Raw genomic sequence first — 12,907 nt, forward strand, 5'->3', positions numbered from 1 at the left:
TTCCAAGCTAAACCCATACCGAGACCAAATGGTGGATATGAATACCTATTCTTTGTGTTTTGTTACTTTGGGATGATTGAGCGACCATCCAGCCAATCACAGGTGAGTTTCATGAGCCGAAACAACCCTTACGCAATAGGCCGTCAGTCAAATCAACGCGGCTCTGTTAATTTCTACAAATTTGCTTTAAACAATGCTCATTTATCCATGTTTTTATTGATGTTGATCTAAACTAATAATCTAGAGATGAGGAACATACAAACGAGAGTTATTTATCACCATATCATTCTTGATTGGTAGCATTAAGTGAAATGCACTGCAGAAAAAAACAAACAAAGGAGAATCCTTCTTTTAAGCACACATTGTACAGATATGTATTTTTTAATAGCCGATGCCGATATCCAGAGAGCAGGGTGGCCGATACAAGTGATGTTCCCATTGTCGAATACCTTATTCGTAAAGGCACGAATAATGACTTCAAAATGACTAACGGACTAATCTGAATAATATATAAAATATTTCAGTGATTTCAGATCGGATGGGCGTGGTCTCGATGCTGTTTGTGGTCTCTGTTTATTGTGCGTGTCTAGAGCTTATCAAGAGTAACATTAAGGTACGGCATCATATAAATTCCTGACCTGAAGTGATGATTTCACGTCAGAGCTCATCTATCCATCTCTTAAAGTTGACCACATTTATATTCACATCAGCGATTATCTGGTTAAGAAAAATGTTTAAATGCTCCATAGAGGATTCCTTTATTAGGAATATACCTCCTGAAGTAAAACGAAGAAACTGAAACATGATCCATCTTTTTTCTTCTTCTTTAAACTGTGCCACCTCTGGTAAGGTGCTATATAAATTTAACATTATTATTATTATTTAACTAAATAATGGTGTAATTTTATTTTCACTTCTTTTAATGTTTGAATTTGTATTTATTATTCACTGATAAATGTGTGCTTGACATTTCACATTTAGCTTGACACCTCTTCTAAATAATGTTATATATGCACAGACAAATTAAAATTCTGTTTCATGCAGATATTAATATCAGAAATACCAGGAGAAACCACAGTTAATAACATATTCCACAGTTAACATAGCCTACAAATTCAGCTTAATTTGTGAAAAAATTATATTTTTTTTAATAAAAGATATATAATAATAATAATTAATATAGCTGCAAGCAGCAATGCGGATTCCTCCTCAAAAATTTGGGCATGTCTTGTAGCGCCCCCTAAAGGCAAATGTGGGCCATTCTTTGAGCAGTACTTCGGAGTGATCTCATCTTGAAGCTTGTTAGGTTTGAAAAACAATTTCAATTTTTTCTCTAAGTAACGTTTTGAAAGACATCAATTCTACACATGTATACCAAATTTCAGCTTCAGCTACAGTTCAGGAGAAGAAGAGTTTTGTAGGTTTCCCCACATTTTCACTGTACAGGAAAATCCATCATGGCGGAAGGTATGGGTCCTTGAGGCTTTTTTGTTCCCCATGAGAAATGAGGCATGTTTACCAAGTTTCAGAAGAATTGGACAAATGGGGTGGAAATACCATCACATTGAAAATATTTTTTTTGGGCGTGGCCTGTTGTGGCACTTATGGGTGAATGTGGGCCATTCTTGGTGAGGGGGTACCCGTTGGCATGTAGTATCAATGTGCCAATTTAGAACATTTTTGACCAGTGACTTTTGGAGATATTGGGGCTCAAGGAGAATAATAATAATAATACAAATAATAAATATAATAAAACCGTCAATAACAATAGATTTCCTCCTACCGGAGGAATCTAATAATAATAATAATAATAATAATAAAACTGTCAAATAACAATAGATTTCCTCCTACTAGAGGAATCTAATAATAATAATAATAATAATAATAATATTAATGATGATAATAATAAATCCGTCAATAACAATAGATTTCCTCCTACCGGAGGAATCTAATTAGCCATGAGAGTCTCGAGGGTCAGAGCTGATGGGGCTGAGGACCAAGGTAGAGTAGGGGCGGGCCTGGACCGTGGTGCAGAGGCGGGCCTGGACTGTGGACCAGAGGCTTGGCTGTGACATGGAATGGAGCAGTGTGTTGCTTGGCTGTGACAAGGCATGGAGCAGTCTGGGGCGTGGCTGTGACATGTGGCTTTATAACTCACTTTGCGGGTGAAATTTGATTAATTTGCATCTAGACCATTCTTTATTATGAGCATTTGGAGGACTGTCTCTAAATTGCATAATAATTATGGGGAAACATGCAAAAATGGCCAATATGTGCTATTTTGCGCATCTAAAAGTGCAGTAGATCAGCGCAGACCTTTTATTATCGTGCAATCAAGTTCGCACATGTTTTCATACACACAAACCTTTTGTAAATTGGGGCCTAAAATTTACGAAATGGTGGTAAAACTGCTTTTGAACAACATGCTAAAAAGTTAATTGAATTCTAAAACTCTTTCAGGTGAGTTTCTACAAGCTGCCCCAGAGGGACAGCAGACCATGGCCGACAATAACACCCAGAAAAAAAAGCCCCATTGGACCTCACTGGAGATTGGTCTCCTGACGATTGTATCTTTACTCTTTGTCATTATTGTGGCTCTCATCATCCTCTTCATCACACAGAGTGGCAAAGGTGAGTGCACATACATTGTTTCAGAATTGTATGGCTATTTTACTGGCAGTGTTGCTTTGAGGCTGTTTTCTTATTGTTGAGGTTGAAATATCAGTTGGCTAAGGGAAATTAAATCCCCAGAAATACTCTAAATTATTAAGGTTTTGGCTTTTTTATTGTTTTTGTAAATGCTAGTTGAAAGAGTACATGGAGCAAATGTTGGATCTTGCTGAAGTCATTTTACACATGCAAATAATGTCAAGATACCACAAACGATAATTCGAGTCTAACTCATCCGAGAGTAGCATGAAATTTACTGTATGGCTGAAGGCCCTTAGTTTCTTGGTAGAAGGAGGTGGGCGATATATACAGTATGATAACATTTTATCTAAGTATTTTTCAACCTTTTCATGATATTCAATATCTCTATATTTGTATATGTTTAATTTTAGTTAGAGGAGGCGTAATATGAACCATACAGGTGCCAAGATGTGCTACATTAAATGCAAAAAGGCATGTTTCCCACTGACTGTTAATTCTAAATAAACATAAGAATGATATTTAATCATTTTTATTATGAATATATCATAATACTTGATATATCGACCACAAGAGCTGCATGATTATTACAAAAATCCAAATGTCGATTATTTCTCTTGATATTGTAATCATGATTAATAATGTTGATTATTAAAGCCTTGTTAATTATATTGGGAGTGTTCTAGTTTTGTCACGTCATTTTTTTGCAGTGTATCTCAACATTTACATAGCAAGCAAGCTGCGCAACATGTAAGAAATTCGATTATGCTTTTTGCTTTTGTTCTTAAAAGGATAGTTCACCATAAATTGAAAATTCTCTCATCAGTTCACCCTCATGCCAAAAGTGTATGACTTCCTTTCTTCTGCAGAACACAAAAAATATTTTTAGAAGAATATTTCAGCTCTGTAGGTCCTCACAATGCAAGTTAATGGGTATCAAAAATCTTGAGGCTCCAAAATGCACATAAAGCAGCATAAAAGTAATCCATATGACTCCAGTGGTTAAATCTATATCTTCAGAAGAGATATGATAGGTGTGGGTGAAAAACAGATCAATGTTTATGTCTATTTTTTACCATAAATTGTCCTTCCTGCCCAATAGAAAATCATAAACATCTGGGATGACATGAGGGTGAGTAAATTATGAGAGAATGAATCTTATTTTTGGGTGAACTATCCCTTTAAGCTTCTTTTTGAGTTCAGGAGATGTTTCTTCAGCACTAAATTCCATGTGCAGATCACTGTACTGAACAGATGTGAAACACAAAACATCTGCATTAGGATAGGTTGTCTTCACTGATTGGACTATTACTGAACTATAGACTAAATTAAGGGTCTCTGATCCACCATTGCCTTTTTATTGCTTAAAGGACATGTCTGGGATTGGTTAGAATACTCAATGCTTTGTAAATAGAAACCTTTGACACAACAAGTGTAGATTTAAATGCAGTGTTGTAATTGTTAAACGTTGGTTTTCATTATTAGAATTGCTGCAGCCATAAACATAATCTTCCTTTTCCGACTAATTGTGTAGCCCACAAGTTCATTTGGTCCTTTGGTTATCTTCCCAGGACATTCCTGAAAAATCTGCCACAGGTTGGTGTTTCCCCAAATAATAGCTACCTTACATCATAGTTGATTACTCATTTACGCCCCTATTCCTACTTCATTTGAGGCCTCAGAGCAGCAGATTAAATTTTTAGAGACTCACTGAACCCTGCCTTTCACGCCCAATCATCAGCTATTAATGTGCTGGATAAATGTTTAAACAGCAAAGGCAGATAGAATACAGAATACGGAGATGATCTCCACATGCTCTTCCTCTCATCCACAGGAGTCTGGATGGGAGGGCAGGGCGGTAGGTTCTGAGGCCAGAGAGTGTCAGCTTGGAGTCTACAGTATATGCTGATGCCTCTTAGCACAGCGAGAGCTACTGATAGATTATCTGTATATGTACAGAGAGAATTTTCTTTGGACAGAGTTCAGATAAGCCATTGATGAAAATTTTCTTTAAAAATACTGTGGATACTTGATTTATTATAAACTGAATTATTAATGGTGTTCATTTGCTCCTGACATCTGTGTTTGTTTATGCTTTGTAGATGGAGTTTGCGTAACAGCTGACTGCACACAGTCAGGTAAAGATATTTTTACAACATACTGCAAATGATTTATTACTTGCTAAAGGCAAGCTATTTTTGTTTTCTATTTATTGGAGATCCTTGGCCACATGAATAAGGTACAATTTACCATTCCTTAATTTTATGTATAAGCATTGGAGGCTATATGTTTTTGGGAAGGCATGTGAGAACCTTTAGATATTAGAATAGAAACTAATATTATTAATAAAATAAACTTAACCTAGCATGAAAAGTAAATACTTTTAAACACATCTGTATATCCATGCTCTCAGTGAGGCACATTGTAAATTGTGTGTGGATTGCGGAGTATAGCATGAGCCTCCACATGCTGTGAGTCTCCACGGTGTCATGCACAACGAGCCACCTGATAAAATGTGCAGATTAAACGTCTCAGAAGTGGAGGTAACTTAGACTTGTCCACCACCACCCGGATTGAGATGAGTAACCACGCCACCATGAGGATCTACTAAGTAGTGGGAATTGGCATTCCAAATTGGGAGATATGGGGATAAAATCAAAACAAAAAACAATGTCATAATTTTGGCATAATCTGTTGATTTGATAATCAGTTCATTGTATTAAAAAAATTTGAAACTAATTCTAATTACCAAAAATGTCTTTCTTCATAAAATGTAATACTACAAAAATGTAACATTCATTGAAATTGAGTTACCCAAGCAGTGACATTATTTGGACCCGCCCTACAGCAATGATCTCATTCCATCTTCTTAATTTTTACACAAATTGCAGTGTTGACTGCGCTCAAGCTCAGCCATTAAACCTGATTACCTTACAAGTTATTGTAAAAAATAAATCAAACAAACATTTTGCTTTATTTATTGTCATAGTTTATTTTCTTCCAGAAATTACTCAAACTGTTTAAAAAAATAAAATAAAATAATAATAGCCATGAACTATGATTTGCTGCTTGCCATAGTGGGATAGGACATTCTCCAATCTAGATAGCATGTTATTGGACAGAAATTTGGATAAGCCTGTGAGTGCAAATGAGTCTAATATAGAAATGGTGCAGTACCATTTCGGGTGACCGAGTAAAAAGAACAGACCATAAGTATGTGATTTGGGAATTTTATGTCTTTAAAACTCTTGGTGTCTACTGTTTCAGGGATTTAAATTTAAAAAACACTTTTTTGGAAGCATTTTTGGGGCCATATATTCATGGAAAGTGACATTTTTGTGGATTCATGATATTTGAGCATAACTGAACTGTTCCCTGTCATTATAGCATCCCGCCTTATTGAGAACATGGATTCCAATGTGAATCCGTGCGAAAACTTCTACCAGTACGCCTGTGGTGGCTGGCTTAAGAAGAACATCATACCTGAGACAAGTTCACGTTACAGCACCTTTGACATCCTCAGAGATGAACTGGAGGTGGTACTCAAAGGTAAAACTACACAATCTTACATTATACAAGTGTTAACTTTAAAATGTGCTTTAAGTGGTAATATCCTAATTAATTGGTTTTAATGATTTCAAGTGTTAGACCAGTTAGAAATACCTATTTAAGGTAACAATAGCAGGTTACCACTTTTTACAGTGTGCTACCAAGGGTTGTAGAGCTAATTATCACCCATTAAAGGACATTTCACAATCTAAAGTAGACAAGAACACCTAAATATATTTTTCTATATATGTTTTTGCCTTTAATATTATACGACAGTGGAGAAATTACAGGAAACATTAGGGAGAAGGGTGTTTGAATTCAGGTTGCCTGCACATACTGTAAGTGCCACCTAGCAACGTCTCAAGAGTATGTGCACTACCCATCTCTAACTAAGATCATCTTTCTATCACAATATTGTAATGTACACTATGGCTCTGCTCCAAAACATAGTGAGCTTTGCTATCTGCTGCCTACATAGGCAGTTGCCTTCTAAGGCAGCATCCAAACTAAAATGAACCTGATTAGTGATCAATTTAGAACGCTCTATATTGGTAGCAACCCTCAGTGTTAAATAGTGTTTGCAGTTTTCATTACAAATTGTATCATCATCATTTGAGTGAAAAGTTTTTGCAAAAGTTTTCAAATTTTTTAAAAGTCATTTTAAAATGTCTTAGTATGTGGAATGCCTTTTGCTGTGATGACAACTTACTATCAAGCTGGCAAGTTTAAGCAAAACAAATTATTAATTTGATCCCAGCATGATTTGAAAATGCTCCGATAACATTTCTTTGTTGTAAAAATCCAAAAACATGATGTTTATCACCAGGTTTAAATTAGGTTTGGACTTCCAGATTTTCACAGTGGTCTCAGACATTTGGGCTCCACTGTAGATCAGATGTGAGTTTCGTTAGAAACTTTTAGTCTTTAAAACAGCAAGTAAGAACAGCTAGAATCCAATTTAGCTAAAGTTTAGTTATGGCTACTCTCAGTTATTTATAGTGGGACTGAAGTTTATTGCTTTGCCTCTTTGTTCTCTGTGCACACGGCACAGTGCACCTCAACAGGTTTTAATGCTAGCACTGAAACCTCTCAGACAAATACAATTTAATCTGGACATTTTGACAGCACTGTAGTGTGTCGTGAATAATGTAGAGATCGTTGATGTTTAGCTATGGGGATGTACATTAAGTGAATTGACATTGTGCGATGCAAGTCCTCAATTTGAGAAGAACCTTCAGCTCCTGGAGGTACGAGAGCTCTTCTGTCTGACTAGGAATGAGGAGCTTATTAGTCCCAGCATGGGCACTGATTTTTTATAGGGACAATTCCAGAGCAGCCCTCGGGGTCAAGAGATACTTTAGACGAGGAGTGGATGGGGAAACATATGTGCTAATGATCATGTTCCAAGTAGTGGAGGGAGGAATACTTGACCTGAGAGGGCAGTGGTAAGTGTGTATGGTTTGACTAGAGCTGTTAGAAGCTAAGAGAGGCTGGGAAAGGAGGGAGGTGTGTGGATGTGTGGGGAGCTCTGATCCAGGGGTCAAATTCATCTCTGCTGTCACATAACCTGAAAGTCTGTGCTTGTCCATGTACACAAGCAGTGATGTGAATGTCAAAACATATCTCTTCTTGTCCCTCTCTGTCAGTTTCTCATACTGTCTCAATCCACTCCCGAGTTCAGCATTAAGTCCTTATTTCTAGGGCTGTTCCACTGTCAATATAATTCCTGGGCAATGAAATGTTTCTTCCCTTGAAATTCTGTGAAAAACAGTGAGTGAGTATCAACAATTCATCATGTTCATGTACCAGAAATGTTGTCATGTCTTATCGTCATGTTGTTAGGTCTCTCAAATTGTCAAAGGATGTGTCTAAGAAGACATCCTTATTTTTCTTTCTTTACAATACATTTTTGTTTGTATGTGCATGATAGGGAAATTATGGAAGCCCTGAAGATGAAATTATTTTGTAAATTTCTTTTCTCTCTCTCTGAAATATTATTTTCTCTCAGAATTTTTTTTTCTCAGGGTATTTTGCTCTTAAATTTCTGCGTTAGGTGCTACTTTTAGCCTTAGGATTTTTTTTTTTGTGAATATGGGCCCAGCAGTGTTTAGTAAATTGCATAATTATTCATTATGAGAAGACATGGTTTAATCATTTGAGTGGTGCCTTTGTCCTCAAGTTCAGAAGCATGGATTGCATGGATAGGAAAAAATACTTTCTATGGAGTAAAGATAAGAAACAATTGGCATGTTATCCCCCATAATGTTGATAGAGCTCTAGGCCCTCCATCAAACATTTTCAAGTTTAACAGCCATTTCTTTTGGGAGGATTTCTAGAATTATGTACAGCTGCTCCAGGGCTGTTAAACAAAGTCTTACTCTGCAAATTTGGCTCAACAAACACCATCCACGTGTGAGAATGGATCAGATAAGTTATATTTGTGAATCAACATCCCAAAATTCAGTATCAAAAGTTATCACCAATGTTGGGTACTGATTACAAATTGCATGAATAAAGTTGTAGTCAGTAATGTAATCTATTGGATTACAATTTTAAATGAACCCAATCTGATTGATTTTAGATAATTTCTTTGGATTACTTCAGACATAATTCTTGTTTATTTAATGCCACATGCATTTGAGTAGGATAAGATGATACACTTTTGACACAATTTTGCATTAAACAAACTTAATGGATCAAAATAAGAGAATTGATATGATTTTTGGAGTGTGTTTTACTCGCTGTTTTCTTATTTCATGCATGTGTGTTAACTGATCAGACCAATCTGTCCCAAAAAAGTGTCTCAAAAGTTGTCAAATAAGCAGAAGCATTCATGTACATTTTAAAGCCAAGTACAAAAGCCTCCTAGTTGATTATAAACAATTTACTGCCATTGCCTGATTAATATGTAATCATGTAATCCATAAAAATACTTTTAATCTGACTTCAAGTATTTAATATGTAATTACATCTAATTACAAGTAATTTATTTTGTATCCTGATTACATAATTTAGATTAGATGTAATCCATTACTACCCAGCACTGACAGTTTCCCAATGTTTATTTGATTAACACCCTTACAAGTTTGCCTACATTTTTGTTTATGATATTATGATTCATGACATAAGGATATAGTGAGCGGAATGAGACTCAGCCTCAATCAGTTTCTCACCCAACTTCTCTTTCTGCTGCCTTTTAAAAATGAATGATATGTCACAATCAGCAATTTCTTTGCAATTAATTCATGATTTATAGTGAACACAGACAAAAATAATCAATCAAGTGCTTTTGTTTCCATTTGTTATTTACTTGATGATCATTTCCATGACTTCTTTCACCTTGTTTGATTTTTAATGAATTAAAAATCATTACTAATTAATGAACAAACAGTGAGGGTGGAATACAAATAATTATCATGGGGAAATCTTTGTGGGGATTGTGACTTCCCCTGAGAAATTCCCTCAATAGCATTTCTGTGCTGAGCTTTTGAGGGATAAAAGGTAATGCTGATTGGAATATAAGGGTCTATTTAGAGTCTTGTTCCATTCAACTCGGAAAGTCATATTTCCCAACTTCCTACTGGGAAAATTTGAAATCGTTTATCTGTTTGAATTGAAAGACATGTTTTAATTTGTAGAGTAAATGGTTTTAATGTTTTGTCCATCATTACACACAGGTAGACAGTGAGTTTTTCAGTGGTTGATTCTTAAGTTATTACATTTGATCCTCTGAAATCCTGCGGTTGTATTCATGATTGACTTGATACATCAGATAAATTACTTGAGTTTTTACTTAATTTTCAAAAAAGCAGCATGAGCTATATAATTCACTTATTGCATAGTTTAAATTTAAATACAGTTTTTGTCAGATGTTTTTATCCAAAGCATGGTGTTGTTAATTTTTCCAGTTGACATTTTTTTAGGTTACAAACTGATAATTACAAGAGTATTATGCTATAAATGTGGTTTATCAGGACACCTCTAGTTTCCCCATTATTCAAATAGCTTAAAAAACATACTAAACAATGTTTTTTTGAAAATGTAAAAATGCAGAAAGTTTTTTTGTGACGGTTAGGTTTAGTGGTAAAGTTAGGTGATAGAATCTAGAGTTTGTACAGTATAAAAATCATTATGTCTATTGAGAGTCCTCATATGGATAGCCGCACAAACATGTGTGTGTGTGTGTAATGTATATTTCTGTAGGAGATCAGGGAGTAAAGGTAAAGGTTATGTTATTGTGTGAGCCCTGGTATAGGTGTTTTAGACCTGCTCCTACCTGCAGAAGTTGCTTTTAAGGCCTCTACAATCATTGAAAAAACAATGGAAAATATGCACTTTCATAACACCTACAATACACCTTTTCCAGTCCAGAGTCTGTTTACAACAGTTCAACTTGATGGAGCCATGGAAAAACATGTTCCATTTAAAGGTGCTGTAAGCTATTTTCTTTTCATGGAAAGGTATACAAAAAATCTTCCTACTCTCTAGAAGACATTAATGAAATAATTTTGTTAGATATTTCACCGTTCTCTGTGACAGCTCTAGACTCTAGACAGCAAATAAATAATATGCCCATGGACAATGACGCTTTCAACCAATCAATCATTTTGCACATTGTTATAGTGTAGTAGTTGCAGCAAATTATTGAGACTTACTGCCATTTTTAAGCCATTTTGATTGTGATAGTTGTCAGTTGAGGGCGCTATTTTGCTGGTGTTGTTTTTAACATCCTTTTTGCATGATGTTGTTCTCAATAAAGCTCATTTGGCATCTTTGGAGTGCAGGGTTTTGGAAATAGGGAGCATGGCTAATTCAATGGCTAAGTTTTGTGGAAGTAGAACAGCTAAAATTGCTTACAGCACCTTTAACTCTCTCTTCAGTCTATATGCCTCTACTATATTTAACCTGACTTTTATTGACCCTCACTGTTTGGCACTGAAAAGCACGCCTATGTATGACCTGCCATATCTCAGCATGTTCACTATCACAGAGGTGTGTTTGTGAAATAAATTTTATTCAATTTTATTATATAACCTATTTTATCATGAAACTGAAATCTTAGACATGGCTACTGTCTTGCATGTACATAACACCATATGCTTCACATACTTGTGACCACTGAACAGTTTCCCTCGGCATCAAACTCTAGGGTTCCCCTGACGCACTCTTCAAAAAGATATAAGAGCTTCACTTATGTGTTAACATGTACACTTGAACCATGTTTTCCAACATAAAACTGTTTTAAAACTGTTTAAGTGCATGCAAACGTTGTTAAAGTCTTGACAGAATTAAATATATTTGGAAAAAAGATAAAGACGACTTAGCAAACTAACAATAAATTATGCTTCTAACCACAGATAAAGAGCTATAGTTCTAACCACACAATTTTGCAATGCTGTTTGCAAATGTTCATTAGAACTACTGTTTAGAGAAACACTACATTTTTTAACTATTTTGATAATGATGGGACTTGCTACCATAGTTGGCTAATGATGGTTTTGGGATACGTATCCCAGTTCATTTGCCAAATAATTATTGGTAAGGGTTGTGGACAGGCAAACTGGACCCAGCTTGTGACACTAATTCAGTGCCTTTCAATCAATGTGGGCATTTACCCTGGATGCCATTCAAATGCTTTATCTGGCCCGTAAGTTTTTTATGATTCAGAGCATGTGCTCTGTCTGCTAAGGCCTGATGAGTTGTAAAACACTAGCCATAAACTTTAGCATGTGAGTCAGCAGAACTGCTGGAAACACCTTGAGTTACAGTGTAATGAAAAAGACCTATGGAGAATGTAAGACGTGATAAAAAAAAGAGACACAGAAACGGGACAAGAAATACTTCTGCTAGCAATTAAACATTGGTTTTGCGTTGACTTAGTTGTTCATTGGAATGTGGCAATGCTATGCTCAATTTATTTTGATTGTTGTGATTAGTGTCTACCTAATCTCCCTTGCTGAAAAAAGTGCTTAAACCTTAAAGATGGTAAGCTAGTCTCCCAGCCTGACCAAGCAGGTTAGGTTGGTCTGTTTTGATTTTTTTAGAGGGGCTTGGGCCATTTGTCATCTGGTCAGGTTTGGAGACCAGCTAGACAGCTTAAAACAGTTAAGACTAGCAAACCACATGGTTTAAGGTGGTTTTATGGTTTTCATCAGAGAAAAGGAGAGAATGTCAGCATGAGAGAAATCCTGAGAAAAGTGAGAGATATTACTAAGCAGACTAATAGAGGGAGAGAAATAAAGGAAGAGGAAATAGAGAGAAAAATATTAAACAAAAAAACATGAAAATTCATTTTCATAGTTTTCCTTTTACACAGGCAGTGCACTTTCCATTTATTCATTCACATGAACAGGAATATTTGTCAAACACAGAAATTGAATAAAAAATGCCCTATATTATGGATCTTAATGTCTACATTTTACCATATCTCTCACATATTTAGAATGCTAAGATAATAGATATATAATCAAAACAGTATCAAACTGACAGAAAATGGGATATAAATACGGAAAGCTTTTTGAACATGGCCAGCGGGAATACTAATGCATAAACATACAGGAGATGCTAGAGGGAAGGGCTATTTCCTGCCGGGACAAAGTGGCCTTTGTCAGGAGATGTGGGTCAGATAGTGATACAGCTGATCTCAATATCAAAAAGTTACTTTCAATGGGGCTGTATATTGTGGCCATTCCATTAACAGACCTCAAAA

The 12,907-nt window shown here is 35.7% G+C and overlaps 1 protein-coding gene across 1 annotated transcript in view; it reads left to right on the plus strand.

The window, feature by feature from the left end:
- The window catches only part of LOC127662010 (neprilysin-like), a 48,399-nt gene that overhangs the window by 9,210 nt on the left and 26,282 nt on the right, over window positions 1-12,907 (plus strand). Inside the window, exons 2-4 of the mRNA XM_052153022.1 lie at window positions 2,461-2,631; window positions 4,752-4,787; window positions 6,037-6,198. Of these exons, the coding sequence (XP_052008982.1) occupies window positions 2,461-2,631; window positions 4,752-4,787; window positions 6,037-6,198 (369 nt within the window). The remainder of the gene's footprint in view (window positions 1-2,460; window positions 2,632-4,751; window positions 4,788-6,036; window positions 6,199-12,907) is intronic.

This window comes from Xyrauchen texanus, chromosome 21 (assembly GCF_025860055.1).
Source record: "Xyrauchen texanus isolate HMW12.3.18 chromosome 21, RBS_HiC_50CHRs, whole genome shotgun sequence".
Taxonomy (NCBI): Eukaryota; Metazoa; Chordata; class Actinopteri; order Cypriniformes; family Catostomidae; genus Xyrauchen; species Xyrauchen texanus.